This window comes from Argopecten irradians, chromosome 5 (assembly GCF_041381155.1).
Source record: "Argopecten irradians isolate NY chromosome 5, Ai_NY, whole genome shotgun sequence".
In the NCBI taxonomy this organism is placed as follows: Eukaryota; Metazoa; Mollusca; class Bivalvia; order Pectinida; family Pectinidae; genus Argopecten; species Argopecten irradians.
This window is the reverse complement of record NC_091138.1, coordinates 18,966,768-18,984,984: the sequence shown is the minus strand read 5'-3', so window position 1 is coordinate 18,984,984 and position 18,217 is coordinate 18,966,768. Positions and strand designations below refer to the sequence as shown.

General features: G+C 34.3%; 2 protein-coding genes across 4 annotated transcripts in view; one reads left to right on the top strand and one right to left on the bottom strand.

Annotated features, from left to right (window-relative positions):
* Positions 1-176: 176 nt before the first annotated feature.
* Positions 177-17,030, bottom strand: LOC138323118 (protein chibby homolog 1-like). The gene is made up of 4 exons (XM_069267492.1): positions 16,912-17,030; positions 12,502-12,695; positions 8,703-8,818; positions 177-1,619 (listed from the first exon to the last, which is right to left on the bottom strand). Exons 2-4 carry the CDS (start codon positions 12,686-12,688, stop codon positions 1,545-1,547), a joined length of 378 nt encoding a protein of 125 aa, XP_069123593.1. The 5' UTR covers positions 12,689-12,695; positions 16,912-17,030; the 3' UTR covers positions 177-1,544.
* The window catches only part of LOC138323117 (transmembrane channel-like protein 7), a 31,881-nt gene continuing 30,684 nt past the window's right edge, over positions 17,021-18,217 (top strand). For all 3 annotated transcript variants that reach the window (XM_069267486.1, XM_069267490.1, XM_069267491.1), the window contains exon 1: positions 17,021-17,140. The gene's annotated coding sequence lies outside the window, so the exon portion shown is untranslated. The remainder of the gene's footprint in view (positions 17,141-18,217) is intronic.

Sequence of the window (18,217 nt, the reverse complement as noted above, 5' to 3'; positions counted from 1 at the left end):
GTTGTAATGCATTATGCACTGGTGAAAGCATTTTTCTCTGGTAACTCTGAATTATCAGATCAACAATAATAACCATATACATATACATTGTACATGTATCCTTCATGGCCTTGACTATAGTAATGGAATAAAATCCAACTTATGCTAGCTTATTTATAAATTACAACAAAATGATATTTGCTAAAATACTTTTATTGTCATGTTATAATTATATCACAAATTATAAATGATGATAATATAATATTTCTTTTTAATTTCCAAAATATCAGCATTCATAATAAATATCATCATAGATATGATGGGATGAATCATGACAGAAACTACTGTTGCAGTACCCGAATTTGGATACAGATCTCTCATTCCTGAATTTAAAACTAAAACTTTCAAATTACAAAAGTAATATGTATATCAATACAAAGAGTATTCAGTATTAATATAAAATATACTTTAACTAGTTAACTGCCAAAAATTTCTAAAATACCCATGAATTTGAGATTACATGTCGCCTCACAAACTTTAGCAGATTTCAGAGTAAATAAAATTCAAAATACAGAACATGTAGAGTTAGAATGCAAATAACAGATCATCATTGTTTCTTTTTAATCAATTTGCTATTGACAAAATTGCTGAGAGGAAATTTCATTAACCAATTTTGTTCACATATTGACTCAATTTTTGGCCATACTCGATCCTTCAATAAAATTTCATTCACACTTCAATCCTTCTATTCTTTCAGACTAACTGCACCACTAAAACAGTTTCAGTCACACTATCAATTCAGACACCACTCTATCCTAAAGCATTCCATCTATACAAGCTCACTTAAAACCATGCATATATCACAGATACAACAAAATATAAACAACTACTATAACATTAAATTACAATAAATACGACCTAACAATATCGAAAAATGAACATACACAAATCATTTTTCTACCATATATACATTGTAGCACAAACTTGTCATGATAAAATCTGCGTAACGCTACATAGTCTCTGATGTTGCTATAATCACGTATAACATTCTGAAGTGCTGAAATTGATACAGATGAGTTTTGCATCAATAAGACAACCATATGATACAAATATTGTGAACAGCTGTCATACATCAAACATTTTACTTCACAAATGATGGTACATGTACAATGTATGTACTCAGTATCTTGGACGGACTGTTGAAGACATATGAAATGGTTATGCTATTATTTCTATCTACATCTTATCAAAAGATATACAGGAATGAGTCTCACTAGGCAGCCTTCCTGTGATATGTGTACATGACCCTACAAAACACTGAAGGTCGAGGACAGCAATATGACTGATACAGCCCTGTGATATGTTTGGCACCTCAGTCTGATGGTCCAGTATCTCCTCTAAATGAGACTGTGATGTGATGTATGTCTATCTCCTACTACAGTACATGTTACAATGTCAGTCTGAGATCACTCTCTTCTGATGGTCCAGTATCTCCTCTAAATGAGACTGTGATGTGATGTATGTCTCTCTCCTACTACAGTACATGTTACAATGTCAGTCTAAGATCACTTTCTCCGTCCAGCCTTTAACTGCTTCAGTTCATTTTCATGATAATGCGACACTGCTGATGCTTCTGCCAACTGGAAAAAAAAATAATAATGAAGATTTCAACTGTGATTAGTGGATAGGGGATGAAAACAAAAAAGTCCACATACACGTATACACATGTGTAATAGGAGTGAAATCCAGGAACACAAGATGAATTCTCTACCAATCCGGGCTATCTGGAAGTTGATTAATGACCAAGTCAAACTGCCTTACATGGATATGATACTTATGCATACAGTCTGTCTCACAGAACATGTTATGTATGACACTAAATACATGTAGTTATGAGATAAGGGAGATAACTCCTATAGCTTTTTTTTATCAATACATCCTATGAAGGTCATATCATTGATTTAGGTTATAGAACTTTCTAGAATTTAATCATGTATAAACAAATATGTTTGTAAACATGTTGATTTTAAGTAGAGATCTAGAATGATCTATTTCCAGAAAGTTATGTGTGTTTACTTGTTTACTGTTTTTAGTTAGATATTTCTAGAAGTAGAAGGTTCTCCAATATTCTTGAATTAGGGTTTAGCTATATATACTCCAAAGCTGTCCAAAGCTAATCAGAACTGTAATGAGACCTGTAATAAGACATATCAAGAATTGTACAGCGCCATATAAGATTCTATTGGGAGAGCTATTGTGACTTTATCTGTAGATTATTACAACACTTTGTGTGGATTTATTCATATTGCCTGGAACTTTACAAATCATCGGTGGACATTCAATTTCCTTGTGGATTTGTGATTATTGTTAATTTGAAACCTGGAAGGATCAAGGATTATACCAGGACATTCGCATACAGATAAGTAACACTTTAAATCATCGTACTAGTCTTGTACCACCACCAATTACTTTAGATATTGTAAACCATCTCTGTATAATATTGTATATATAATTAAATTGTGTTTTGAATTTAGCTGCTGGTTTCTCCTTTCTGTTATTCGTTCATGTAACAGAATTGGGGGCTCGTCCGGGATCGATATTCAATTTGTGAAATCTAACTTTGAAAAATTAATTAAGAAATTTTCAAAATTTGTGTACAAACTTTGAGTTTACATTTGAAACCAACAGCTAGATAAATATGACTACTATGCAAGTAGAACAGTTTGTTAAAGCGCCATCCCTGGAAGTTCTTTTGCAAGTTAGTAAGAAGGATTTACTGTTATTGGGTAAACATTTAGGCCTTACTATCAAAACTAATTTGAGGAAAGCTGAAATTAGGAATGTAATTATAAGATATTTTGTTGACAATGACAAATTTGACTCTAGTGCATTAGATAGTATAGAGGAAACAGTCAGCTCAGAAATTCAAATTAGACAAATGGAACTTGAACATGAAATGAAACTAAGACAAATGGAAATAGAAAAAGAGTTAAGAGAAAAAGAAATTGAAAGAGAATTAAAAGAAAGAGAGATTGAGAGAGATCAGATGTTAGAGCTAGAGAAGCAGAAAATTCAAGCTGAAACAGAACTTAGAATGAAAGAATTAGAGCTAGCTTCTCAAGACAGTTCAAGTAATCTAACTTTTAGGGGTTTACAAGGAAACAGAGGTTTTGATGTCAGTAGAAACATTAGGTTAGTTCCTCCTTTTCAAGAGAAAGAAGTTGACAAGTATTTTCTGCATTTTGAGAAAATAGCTGATAGTATGAAATGGCCTGAAGATAAGCTTACAATGCTTCTTCAAAGTGTCTTGATTGGTAAAGCTAGAGACATTTATTCTTCTTTATCTGTAGATGAGATTTCAAATTACCAAGTAGTCAAGAAAGCTATTTTGAAAGCTTATGAGTTAGTTCCTGAGGCTTACCGCCAGAAATTTCGAAACTCGAGAAAGAGAGATGAACAAACTCATGTAGAATTTGCCAGAGAAAAAGAACAATTATTTAATAGGTGGTGTGATTCTAAAGAAATTGATGAGGATTTCGGTAAATTGAGGCAATTATTGTTGATAGAGGAGTTTAAACGTTGTGTCCACACAAACATAAAAAACTCATTTAGATGAGAGAAAAGTTGAAACACTTAGTGAAGCAGCTACAATGGCTGATGATTACGCTCTCACCCACAAAGGCTCATTTGTTAAAAACAGTTCTCAAGACAAAAACAGTACCACAGGTACTAGTAAATTTGGTCAGCCTAGCAACACAACCTTTAGTGGCCCTTCTAACGACAAACCTAAATTAGGTGATAAGACTAAGTCTGATTCTAAAACAGATCATAGGGCAGGTGTGGGGTCTCCTTCTGGTCCTGTTTGTAATTACTGCAAGAAAGTAGGACATATTATGTCTGAATGTTATTCTCTCCAGCGTAAGGAGCAAAGGCGTAAACAGTCAGTTCCTTCTGTGTTAGCTATGTCAAAGCCTAGTCAGAAACTTAGTGATGTTGTGGAAGATTCTAAAGTGTCTGTTGAGATCAAGAGCTCAGAGTCTGATAGTGTCTTGGAGAAGTACTCTCCCTTCATTTCTGAAGGTTTTGTTTCACTTACTAGTGATATCACCAACTTGAAACCTGTGAAGATTTTGAGAGATACTGGGGCTTCTCATTCTTTAATATTAGATGGTGTAGTGCCTTTGTCTGAGGAGACCTCATCTGGTAGTAGTGTTTTGCTTCAAGGTGTAGAGTTAGGTTTTGTTAATGTGCCTCTCCATTGTGTTTATTTAAAGTCAGACTTGGTTACTGGGCCTGTCACCATTGGTGTTAGATCGGAACTTCCCATAGAGGGCGTGTCGCTCATTTTAGGCAATGACTTGGCTGGAGAGAAAGTTAGGGTAGATCCCTTAGTGTCCAGTATCCCTGATAAAACAGATGATGCTGAGACTATTCAACAGGAATTTCCTGGTATTTTCCCTTCTTGTGCTGTAACTCGTTCAATGAGTAAGAAGGTTTCTGATGTTGCAGTAGTTGAGGATCATTATAGTCCAGGGTTAGGTGACACTTTCTTGGCTCATGATATAGAGGATATCGGGAGCAAGTGTGATCTTTTGAGCAATCCTGTAGACTTTGATAGTGATAGAGTTGTTCCTAACAAGGGTACTTCTTTGTCTGACATGATGAGTAAATCATCTTTGTCTAGAGAGGAGCTTATAGTAGAACAGGAGAAAGATCATGAAATCTCCTTATTGTGTAATCGGGCTTTGAGTGAGGAAGAGGCTGAGAAAGTCCCGGTTTGTTACTTCCGTCAGTCAGGTGTGTTGATGCGCAAGTGGCGCCCCCCTGATGTGTCTCCTGAGGAAGACTGGAAGGTTGTCAATCAAATAGTTGTCCCACCGAGGTATAGGCAAGATATTCTAAGTTTTGTCTCATGACGTACCTATGGCAGGGCATCTAGGTGTGACCAAGACTTATAACAGGATCTTAGATCACTTCTTTTGGGCCAAGTTGAAACGGGATGTGGCTGATTTTTGTAGGTCTTGTCATACTTGTCAGGTGGTAGGGAAACCTAATCAGAAAATCCCTGTTGCACCTTTGCACCCCATTCCAGCATTTGAGGAACCATTTAATAGAGTCATTATAGACTGTGTAGGTCCTCTACCCAAAACTAAGTCTGGGAATGAGTATCTTTTAACTATTATGTGTGCTTCTACACGCTTTCCTGAAGCCATTCCACTCAGGAATATTAAAGCCCCTAACATAGTCAAGGCTTTGGTTAAATTCTTTACATTGGTTGGTCTTCCAAAAGCTGTCCAATCGGACCAAGGTTCGAATTTCATGTCTGGTATTTTTCAACAAGTCATGTACCAGCTCCAGATCAAGCAGTATAAGTCTAGTGCTTATCATCCAGAGTCTCAGGGTGCTTTAGAACGTTTTCATCAGACATTGAAGAATATGATGAGATCTTATTGTTTTGAAAACAAAAGAGATTGGGACGAAGGTATACACATGTTGTTGTTTGGCGTTAGAGAATCTGTACAAGAATCTCTTGGCTTCAGTCCCTTTGAACTTGTGTTTGGACATACTGTACGTGGTCCTTTGAAAATTTTGAAAGACAAAATTTTGGACGAAGATTCTAAAGTTAATCTCTTAGAGTATGTGTCTAACTTTAAGCAAAGGTTGACAAGGGCATGTGAACTGGCAAAAGAAAATTTGGCCGTTACTCAAACCAAAATGAAAACATGGTATGATAAAGATGCCCGTGCAAGAAGTTTTGATCCAGGTGACAAAATTTTGGCTCTATTACCAATACCGGGTCAGCCTTTGCAAGCTAGATATTTTGGACCTTATGTTGTTGAGAAAAAGGTCGATGATGTTAACTACATTGTACAAACTCCAGGGAGGCGCAAGAAAACTCAATTATGTCATGTTAATATGCTTAAGAAATATGTAGATAGAGAAGAGAGCAAGACCTCTCAACCTATTGCTACTTTGGCCTCTGTACCATCACAAAGTGAAAGTACAGCTGATATTTGTAAATTAGACATAGATGGTGGTGTACAAGATGTAGGTTTAGACTGTGGTGTTAAGTTACGGAATTCAGATGTGCTCGCGAACTTGGACAAGAAACTGTGTCATCTATCGGAAAAAGAACGCAATGAACTTAAAGATTTGATACTTGAGTATAAACATTTGTTTCCGGATACACCAGGCAAAACAGATGCTATCTATCACGACGTGGATGTAGGCGATGCGCCACCTGTCAAGCAACATCCTTACCGTGTCAATCCTTTGAAAGAAGAACACTTAAAGAAAGAAATTCAATACATGTTGGACAATGATATTATTGAACCAAGCAAAAGTGAATGGAGCTCTCCATGTGTTCTGGTGCCAAAGCCAGACAAGACATACCGGTTCTGTACTGACTTCAGAAAAGTAAACTCTGTCAGTAAAAACAGACTCTTATCCAATTCCAAGGATTGACTCGTGTATTGACAAAGTTGGCAAAGCCAAGTACGTAAGCAAGTTTGACCTGTTGAAAGGATATTGGCAGGTGCCATTAACAGAAAGAGCTAAAGAAGTGTCGGCATTTGTAACCTCGCAAGGTTTGTACCAGTACAAAGTTATGCCATTTGGTATGAAGAATGCCCCGGCAACATTTCAACGTCTTCTTAACAGCGTGATATCAGACCTGGAAGGCTGTGATGGATACATTGATGACGTCATCAACTACCACGACACGTGGGAAGACCATCTACGCGGGATTCGTGAATTCTTCGAAAGACTCACTACCATGAAATTGACTGTAAACTTATTGAAATGTGAATTTTGTCATGCAACTGTTGAATTTTTAGGCCATGTTGTAGGACAGGGGCAGGTTAAACCTGTTCAGGCCAAAGTAGAATCAATTATAGATTTTCCAGCTCCTGGAGGCAAGAGAGAGCTGATGAGGTTTCTTGGTATGGCTGGATACTACAGAAAATTTTGTCAAAATTTCTCTGTTATAGCAGCTCCACTTACTGCTTTGTTAAAGAAAAATGTCAAATTTTTCTGGTCAGACGAATGTAAGTCTGCCTTTGAGAAATTGAAAGCCATACTATCAAACTCACCAGTTCTGACTGCTCCAGATTTTAATAAACAGTTTAAACTGTTTGTTGACGCCAGCGATGTAGGTGTTGGTGCTGTTTTGATGCAAGAAGGTACTGAACAAATTGACCATCCAATTTGTTATTTCTCGAAAAAGTTTGACAAACACCAGAGAAATTATTCCACCATTGAGAAAGAATGTTTAGCATTGATTTTGGCCTTAAACCAATTTGATGTGTATCTCTGCACTACAGTTGTGCCTGTGTTGGTCTTCACCGACCACAACCCTTTGACATTCATTGGGAAAATGAAAAACAAAAATCAAAGAATTCTCAGGTGGAGTTTGACTTTGCAAGAGTACAATCTTGACATCAAACATATCAAAGGGAAAGACAATATTCTAGCTGATGCTTTATCAAGGATTTAAATATTACTTGATATGTCAAGAAAGTTTCCTTTTCAAGAAAACTTTCTTTTCTTTAAGGAGGGGTGTGTTATGTATGACACTAAATACATGTAGTTATGAGATAAGGGAGATAACTCCTATAGCTTTTTTTTATCAATACATCCTATGAAGGTCATATCATTGATTTAGGTTATAGAACTTTCTAGAATTTAATCATGTATAAACAAATATGTTTGTAAACATGTTGATTTTAAGTAGAGATCTAGAATGATCTATTTCCAGAAAGTTATGTGTGTTTACTTGTTTACTGTTTTTAGTTAGATATTTCTAGAAGTAGAAGGTTCTCAAATATTCTTGAATTACGGTTTAGCTATATACACTCCAGCTGTCCAAGGCTAATCAGAACTGTAATGAGACCTGTAATAAGACATATCAAGAATTGTACAGCGCCATATAAGATTCTATTGGGAGAGCTATTGTGACTTTATCTGTGGATTATTACAACACTTTGTGTGGATTTTTTCATATTGCCTGGAACTTTACAAATCATCGGTGGACATTCAATTTCCTTGTGGATTTGTGATTATTGTTAATTTGAAACCTGGAAGGATCAAGGATTATACCAGGACATTCGCATACAGATAAGTAACACTTTAAATCATCGTACTAGTCTTGTACCACCACCAATTACTTTAGATATTGTAAACCATCTCTGTATAATATTGTATATATAATTAAATTGTGTTTTGAATTTAGCTGCTGGTTTCTCCTTTCTGTTATTCGTTCATGTAACACTGTCTCACAGAACATGAACATGTACTGGTTGATCAGCAGTTAATTCCAGTAATATTCTACCAAGTGTTCATTAGATTACAGTCATATAAATTCAAACCAGGGACAATCATTTCACATCATAGACATGGAGTCGATCATGCAATACATGACAGCAAGTAATTAACTTTGATAAGCTATCAATATCTAGAAATCTATATATTTTAGAGCAGACAATGTTTATGCTTCAAAAAATGCTATTGAATCAAAATTGTAAGTGTAAATACTTTGGCTTCCTTCAAAATAAATATGTGAATAAAATTTAAATGAAATTAAATATGTAGAATAAGAAACATAAGGCACTGACTTCTCAATCCAGAATGTACATTTGTATCAAATGTCCACTAGCAAAATTCCATATCCAGTCGTAAAAATGTACTACAAATACAGAAATATTTTCTAGATCACTTTTTCTTACCATATCCAGCAGTATATCTGTTTTAAGTTTCAGTAAGTTGTTTTCTTCCTGAAGTTGTTGGTTGGCCTTCCGCAGCTTCATCACTTCTTTATGACTAGCTGCACTGGTACCGGTCTCTGTCAAAAACAATAGAAACACAACTCAAACCATGCAATTAACAACGAAACAATGGAAGTGTCAGCTATTGGAAGGAATTTCTAGCTATACAGATATCATGTGATTGTATGATAAAATGCTTAATTGTTTTACTGACAAACGCAGAACAAATTCTGATATCTAAATATAGCCATTTTAACAGGTCACAAGACCTGAAGATGTTGATAAGAACTCTCAGCTGAATTCTAATGCTAGATTATCTCCCCCGAGTATGAAATTTAGGTTTTGATATGTAGTAGTTGCTGATAAGAATTTTTTCATCTGAATTATAGTACTAGATTATCTCCCCCTAGTATGGAATTTAGGTTTTGATATGTAGTAGTTGCTGATAAGAATTTTTCATCTGAATTCTAATACTAGATCATCTCGCACTAATTTGAAATTTAGACAAGAATATTCCACGGAAATGGATATGTCACCTGCACAGCATCACAAAAAATAGTTAATTACAGTTGAAAATATTGTTAATAATTAGGTGAAGTTATCAAGTCCCGTAACTCTTGCAAATATTGATGAATTCTGACCAGTATCGAACCCATCTGAAATCTCATTGATATAAAGCAATACACCAAATTTGGTTGAAATCGGACAATAAATACTAAATTTATCAAGTGGAAACCATATATTGATGATTTTAAAGTCCCGTAATTCTTGCAAATATTGACGGATTTTGACCAGTATCAAAGCCATCTAAGATCTCATTGATATAAAGCAATACACCAAATTTGGTTGAAATTGGACAATGAATACTAAAGTTATCGAGCGGAAACCGTGGATTTATCTGTTGTGACGATTTTAAAGTCCCGTAACTCTTTCAAGTATTGACGTATTTTGACTATTATTGAACTCATCTGAGATCTCATTGATATAAAGCAATTTATAAAATTTGGTTGAAATTGGACAATAAATATTTAAGTTATCAAGAGGAAACCATTGATTTATCTGTTTTGTTCTTATTAAAGTGCCGTAACTCTTGCAAATATTTTTTTACCATCATCGAACTCATCCAAGATCTCATTGATATAAAGCAATATACTAAATTTGGTTGAAATCGGACAATAAAGAATTAAGTTATCGCACGGAAACTGTTTTCCGGACGCCGACACCACCTACGCCGACATTGTGATACCTAAGTGTCGCCCTTGCGTTGCAGGCGACACAAAAATGATGGTAGTTGCTGTAATTATGTGTTTAACAATACTGTAAACAAATCTTGACTGTATGCAAGTGCTGCAAAGTTGGAGCAAGTGTTTATTATAAAATGTTCTAAATATTTTCAGTAATAGTAATACAATGCAATGATTTATATACTGTATATTTAATGAACTTATATGTGTCAATATTTCTAAACATTTTCTTCGGGTTGGAAAGTGTTACACAACCAGTAAACATTTTATGTTGATGTTTCCATGACTTGTACAATGTGTACCCTGTCACCCTCATCAGGCAAATATGTCAACGTTAAAAGTCTCACTTGTTACAATTTTTAATCTGAACACCAGAACATAAATTTACATATTAGTAGAGAGTAGAATTAGCATTAGCGGTAAACAACCCAGTACACAAGCCTGATCAATAACAAAAGGTTATGGTGTTACTTAAGCAATCTACAATTAGGAAATAATGTTAGAATTATAAGAAACAGAAAACTACAAATTCCTCTTTTGCCAAAGTTTTTTTATTATTTATTTAGGTACCTGGTACATCTTCTTAGATAACAGCTAATGAATAGTTGTTTATGAAAAACATGTATAAAAATGTCAATAAAGAACTAAAGAATATTATTAGTAATGAAGTTATAGGTATTAAAAAAGTTCATATGATTGAATGACTAATTCAATATTACCAGCAGAACTTATATAATATGGGTTATACAAAAAGAAATCCCATTAGAAATACATATTACCAATGCAAACCTTTTTTTTATTTCAACATCCAAGAATAAGAGATGTCATTTAATTTTCAAATCAGTACGGCACACAACAAGCTCAGATATCATGTAAACCAACATTGACGCCAAAGAAAAAAATAATGTGACATCGTCTTTGAATGTTTGAGTGGCTGAATATATATTCCATAGAAATGATTTTGATTTTACTTTGAATTTATTTTGGCCTTTTATTTCGGATTATTAATATACTAGCTTTATACCGTTTTTCCTCATTATGATCTTTGAATGACATTTTTCTTTTTTGTATCTTGCCAGGTACTCTATAACCTTTCTATAGAGAAATTCCAAAATTGATTTACACAATCTGATTAAAATACAGATCCTCATAACCACTCCGTTATATAAAGGATCTGACACTATCCCATAGGGGGTCATGTCCAGATGACCTTTATACCACGTGGTCTTCATATCAGATACATTTTCTACACCTTGTCACATCCATTGACAACGATATTTCGTCCCAGTATACATATACAATTAGCTTTATTGTGCTCTTTGGGCAAGATGACCACGCAAACCAAAATAATTCTGATAGTGTTTTCAAACTATTTCGTCCCTGAAATTCACTGTCAAAATTTTGCAAGTAGCAATTTGATTGACCATTTCCAAAGGTCACCTGGACATGACCCCTAATGGGATTTTCTAACGTAGTGATAATAAGGATCTGTATTTTAATCAGATTGTGATTTACAGTACAGACTTCCTATCGAAAGTATGTTTACACAGATCTAGAGCATGCCTTCCCAAATTTTCATTCATATTTTAGGTAAAAATATCATTGATATTTGCTTTGAATAAGTTGTGAATCTTCACCAGAGAAGAAATAAAGGGGACAAAACTCTGTGTGGTTTGTAAAGCTAATGTTGAAACAAAATGTTGCCTAATGTTTGTTTTGCTTAAGTATTTCATAAATGTTTTCAGTCAGTGAAGGGCTCTTAACTCTATTAGATAATGTGGCAACAACACTTGGCTTACACACTTGCTAGTAATTTATAGCCTTGCATATTACAGATTTGAAGGAAAATTATTTACACTTGTTACACATAGAACTGTAACCTTGACATACAGATTAACCAAAATGGGCAGTAATATATATTCCCTGATCAATGGGCAGTAATATATATTCCCTGATCATGAGAATTACTCATAATTTTGGGAAATCTGTCAGTTTGTATTTATACATAAATGTGACACCTATTCAGATCTGTATTCCCAGATGATATCACATACAGTTTTAGACTGAAATTCTTCTACTCTATAGTTAGCTCTACTTACCCTCAGACACTACAACAATTTAAACAGGGATTTCCATTTAATACAAAATCATTTAACATTCTTTTCATTTTACAACAAATAACAAGAACAAATTATCAATATGAAATTATTGAGAATTACAATAATGTTTATAAAATAGCACTACAGATACTTGCAGCCATGCATGTATATATATATATAGTTATGACTTTTATTTTAGGCGCAGTACTAGTGCCTTCTGTCACTGCGAAATACATGTCGGTATTGATGTCATTTATCCTTTTGAATAAGTTAAGCATGAAAAAATATATATGGTAAGCAATTACTATACATGATGCAGTTTTAAAGTTTGCAAAAATCAGCTCATATGATAAAGATTCTGGTTATAAAGCTTTTATTTTGATGACTTTAATTTGTCATCTCTAGCAAATAACCTACCTGGAACCCACATTCCATTTTCAAACGTGACTTCCTGTCCACTGAGTCTCACTTTGATAGGGCCAACATCTGGACCAAACTCCTCTTTGGACTGTGTGGCATCTAACTGCAGGTTTGACAAGGACTGTGCCCTTCTAGGTGGGGTTTTCTTAGGAGAAAACTTATTTCCGAAAAGATTCAGCGGCATTTTGATTCTGAAAACCCCCAAAAAAGTAAAATATAGCCATAATTTATGAGAACATGATTAAAATAATATCTGGGCATGTTCAACAATGAAAGTTGACACCTTTAATATAAAAAACGATACACAATGAATATTAAATATATTGGTGTTATGAAATAAAACTATATGAACCTATTAATAATAATACAGTACATGAGGATGATAAACCATAATATATATAGATCTATTTTGCAACATGTAGTGAAAATTAATTATCTGAATAATGCAATCTCTGTAAAAAATTAGATTATAATATATATATATATATATATGTAAATATGAAAATAATTGAATATACAATTACAACATATATTGCATATATGGCAATGAAATCATCATTACTCCTACTTCAATTTCATTGTGGAAATGGAGACTTATTAATATGATAAGCCTTCAGAGTTAAAATCATTTAATTACATAAGCATTCATGTGTATATATATATATAGTTTATAATTAACTAGCATTACTAGCTATTGTTAATTATACATAATAAATTTTACCAATTGTTGTTGGTTACAACTGTTAATTTGTATGACACAAATTAATGAGCACATTGTATTATTTTAATGCATATCACAACTCACAATGGTATATGACATGTTAGTGTACTAGGTAGTGTATCGACTCACTGTAGTAGATTACATCGCTACATGTTACAGGTGAAGTGCCTATGTAACACGCATTGTGATTGGCTGAGTTGATCTAAAAATAGAAGAGAAAAACGTGTGTGTGCACAGTAAAGCTGTTTTTTTAGCCTGCCATGCTTGGTCTCATTTTCTTCCGATATTCGACGAATTTAACAACTTCTTCACTGACCTTTGTTGGTGTCATGATAGACCGAACACGTGGAAGCAGAGAACCATGTTGTGTCTCGCACAACTTTGCGATGTTTCCGACAGGTGGATTTACAAACGTCGGCCGCTTTAGATATATTTCCATAGGACACCCCATGCCATCATTGTACATTTTCACTACCCTTTCGCGTACTTTTAGATCGGTTCGTGGCTTTGACATGTCGACATATGATCGGTTGAGGACTGCTTCTAATTTTGGCTGTGATCGGTTGAACCGCTTCTAATTTTGGCGCAATTTTAGCGAGAGATTAAAATAGTAACGTAACGTTACACATGTGCAAACACACATGTATCTTACCGGTAACTTATAATATGCACGCGTTGGCAGCTTGGCGATCGACGATTTTTAGTACTTCCACACTTTTTTATTCAGTATAAAGTTCAAATTCAGAGTTAAATTGACATTTTAAATATACCTTACCATAATTATGAAACTGAACAGTTGTTTTAGCAGATACTTTCTTCTTGACCTTCATATTTATTCATTAACGGTACCAGTATTATCATGTTTAAATCAATATTATGTATTCTTCTACAGCTAGTATAACCTGATTGTGTGTTATCTCTTTCCATGTTTGATTTTTTTTTTCAATCATCTTATTTATATATTTACAACAGCTATTTCAGGAAACTCTGTCAGTCAAGTTCGTCACATGTGCTAGGTGTACTACGGAAAAAACCACCCAACAGTCATGTATATTACAGCGCGAATTCTATATATCAGCGTTATTTATTTTTACAGCGTAATACTTCTATTTTACAAATATTAATTTTTCAGATGTTTATCTATGAACATTTGTAATTGTTTCGACGTACTTACAACGTCCCGATTGCACAAATAGGTTGCATTGTGTAACGTTTATTTATATACACACTTCACCCAATCACAATGACGTATTACCAGCCATCCTCGATACTCCAGGGGTTCCGATCACTTACGATCTCTACACCCCTGGACTATCTCATAGTGAAATTGAAGGCAGCTCAGCTGAAAATATTTGACCAATCACAGACCAGCAAAGATTTCCTTTGAAGACTACAGAGAGAGCGACGCCCAACTTCAAAGCCACATAGTCAACCACAGTGTACCGTTATACGGCTCTTTTGATGTACATCAAAGGACTAAATTACCTGTTCTGTTCTGTTGCCTCCAGTTTTACGATGAGATAGTCCAGGGGTGTAGAGATCGTAAGTGATCGGAACCCCTGGAGTATCGAGGATGGTTACATAGACACTTCACCTGTACCATGTAGCGATGTAATCTACTACAGTGAGTCGATACACTAGTACTGTAACAAAATCGTGCAATCTTATGATAGAACGGCAGTAATGCATATCACAACTCTCACAATGGTTTATGACATGTTAGTGTACATGTATGTATCAATATGAAGATTTTTATTGCAAACTTCTTAATCTTTTCTCAAGACCTTGCATGCAAACGAAAAAATAAAGGTTTTTAACTGTACATGTCCACCAGTCTGAGTTAAACTTAATGATGTTCTAAAAGAACCTTTCCAGCAGTGGAAGACGAATAATAATACATTATATCCAAATTTCATCATCAAGTAATTAAAACAGTTATTAGCAGGTTAACATTAATATTGTGTCATAGTAATAAATCTATGCAATGTTCTAATTTTCATAATTATTTTACTTGCTCCTACGACTCTACCGACTGAGACAAAGAAGCATAAGGTATTTGCTCTGTCAGCTGATCAGTGACAGAGACCATATTTAACACTATATATATGATTATGTACAAACCACACAGACTCGCTTCTTTTACACTAATCCCCATGTTTTCTTGATATTTCCTAAATCTTCAACCAGAGACTCTTTAACCACCTTACATTGGTGATTAATTACCATAGTTGAGCGGCAATATAGAAGAACAGGGAAAATACACATTCCTGTCGAGTGTCCTGACCAGGAATCGAACCCAGGTCTCCAGTGTGGAAATATACGGCTATATATACCGACTGAGCCAAATTCGCAGGTAATTTGCAGGTTTTCGGTCTCATTGGAAGTCAGGAGACTTATGGAGAGGCATTGATGGGCTCCGTGATTGAGGTGACTGATAGGTTTTTTTTAACCCCTCCCTACACCGACTAGAAATTGAGTTCCGGCTGCGCGCACAATTAAAACGTAGTATTTACACAGTTCATATAATACAAGTTAAAAATGCTAGTATAGCATACTAAGTGGAGCCGAAGTATATAGAATTTGATTTCTCATGAGGTATAATGTCATAATTAATATTTTAAAATATAGTATTTGGCATTGATATAGAAATTGGTGGTAATAGTGGCGGGGCTTTCCCCAGACATCTGTTGACACCAGTTGGTATAGTAAAGTTTGATAGTGGACACACTATAACTTAAATTCTAGATTAATTGGGTAGGTACTTGGATTTGAAGGCCAGTATTAGATTGTCACCAAAATGATTTGGCCTTGTACTTAATTATTTGGAAAACGAGCCTTGGTTATAATTAACACACAGAATCAGTCGGAGGCAAACTTGCTTGGATGCTGTTTCCAATGGTTGTTCAGTCTGCTTTTGAAGATATTGACATTTGGTGCACTCGATACATCGTTAGGAAGACCATTCCATAGGTTTACCACACGGTTCGAAAAGAAGTTTCTGCTTGAGTTTAGTCTGAAGGACTTCTTAAAGATTTTATTGGCATTTCCTCTAGTAGCTGTGTATGTTGGTTTTTGAAACATCCTTCTTGAGTCTATAGAATCGATTTTATTGATAATTTTGAAGGTTTGAATCAAGTCGGATCTTTTTCTCCTATACTCCAGCATTGGGAGGCCAAGGAAGCATGCTCCGTCAGCTGAGTGACAGAGACCGTATTTAACACTATATATGTACAAACCACACCAACCCCGCTAATTTTACATCATTACTAATATATTAAAAATATTATATTTTATATTGATCTCGAATATAGATTACAATAGTTGCAATACAACCCCATTTATCCCCCCTACCCCATCCCCAACACAAACAAAGACCAAACGAATAAAAAGAAAAAAAGAGATAAATTAAATAATCTACAATTAAGACTATAGCAAAAGGACATTTAGGTTCTAACTGCTAGACCTAACCACACAGCTAGCAACCCTTAATCTCTTAACTATACTACTTTACTTTTGAGCATGCTGTGCTTTGTGATATTGATGTTACTGTTCAGCTGTTCAGATCCAACAGTGAAGTCTCAACTTTGAGCTTTGCTTTTTCAGTAGTTTGCCTCCTTTCTGTCCACCATACATCCTATGCATTCAACAATTCAATTCTTCAGATAATGTATCATAATCACACTTACCAGATTGAGAGATGCTTCTATATTTCGACTGTATTACTTCCAACGTCTAAACTATTTGTTTCAACTTGTCACAGGAAGTGCGCGATGACAACAAACAAATATTAGTTTGGAGTTGTCCCCCTTGCGGCTCGAAATACGGAAGTCGTTCAAAAGTTTTGTTTTCATTTCACTTCAGGACAGTGCTGATCACTAGCTCTACTTCTTAATGTATGACAAAATCTTTAATAATGTAAGTATCACGTTACGTTTAATCTGTTTATGCTATTGTGAGGGGTTGATATGTTTTAAAGAACAAAAATTAAGCGTATTTCCTTATCAAATTTTACACAGAAATATTTGACAACTATTTAATTTTTTTTTATTGAACCACTGCATTACCAATAAGAAATAGAATTGAAGCTAGAGTGTCAGAAAAAATAGATATATATATACAGTTAAAATCAAAACTGTCTATAAAGACCATCCACGACCGGAGCGTGGAAAATGGTCATAGGTCAAATTGTTTTATAAATAGCCATTTAATTAGGACCATAAGATATTGGTCTTAATCAGAAACATATATACATATGTATATATGTTTCTGTCTTAATTAAGGAGTTGGTCTTTATATAAAGTTTGTCTCAAATTAAGACTGTTTCGCTGTACATGTATTTAATTAGATATAATTGAAATAGCATGAACATTTTGTTAACAGCATATTTAGATAACAATAAGTTCAGCTATTATACTATACTGCTATCTATTTAATTGATTCCATGAAAAGAAAATTCTATGTGGCCTATATAGATTCCATTAGTACTTCATGAGTACAAGAGTGTGGCTTAAACAACACGATTACCTAGTACTAAAGGCTGTATGATATATTCAGTATTAAATGGGTAGGCTGCTGCAGAGCTGATCTAATGGGGAAAATCTTACCCGGTATTAAAACCACTTTTATATAAAATGTTATTCATCACTATATCATTGCCAACATCATACAAAATCTTCGGGCGCTAATTTCTTTTTTCGTTAGTTGTTTTATATCTTTCTTAATTGCTTAAAAAAATTTAAGACAAAAGTATGAACAAAATTTTAGAAAAATGCATACCGGTGTGCAATAAAAAAAATGTGTAAGAAGATCTTGATTGACTTTCAAAACGTTTTTTGATTCAAAGAACATAGATAGACATAACATAGATTCATATACATGCATTAAGGTTAGTTTTCTTTTTACATGTATATATATATATATATATAGTCTCCCTTAAATGACACAGACTACGTTACTTTGTTGAGCCTACATATACTTATCTCCATAAGGACT

Coding starts and splice junctions, on each gene's coding strand:
- LOC138323118 (XM_069267492.1), bottom strand. CDS start 12,688: ATGCCGCTGAATCTTTTCGGAAATAAGTTTTCTCCTAAGAAAACCCCA. Junction 8,819..12,501: donor AAATGGAATGTGGGTTCCAG/GTAGGTTATTTG, acceptor TGTTTTTGACAG/AGACCGGTACCAGTGCAGCT. Junction 1,620..8,702: donor CAGATATACTGCTGGATATG/GTAAGAAAAAGT, acceptor TTTTTTTTCCAG/TTGGCAGAAGCATCAGCAGT.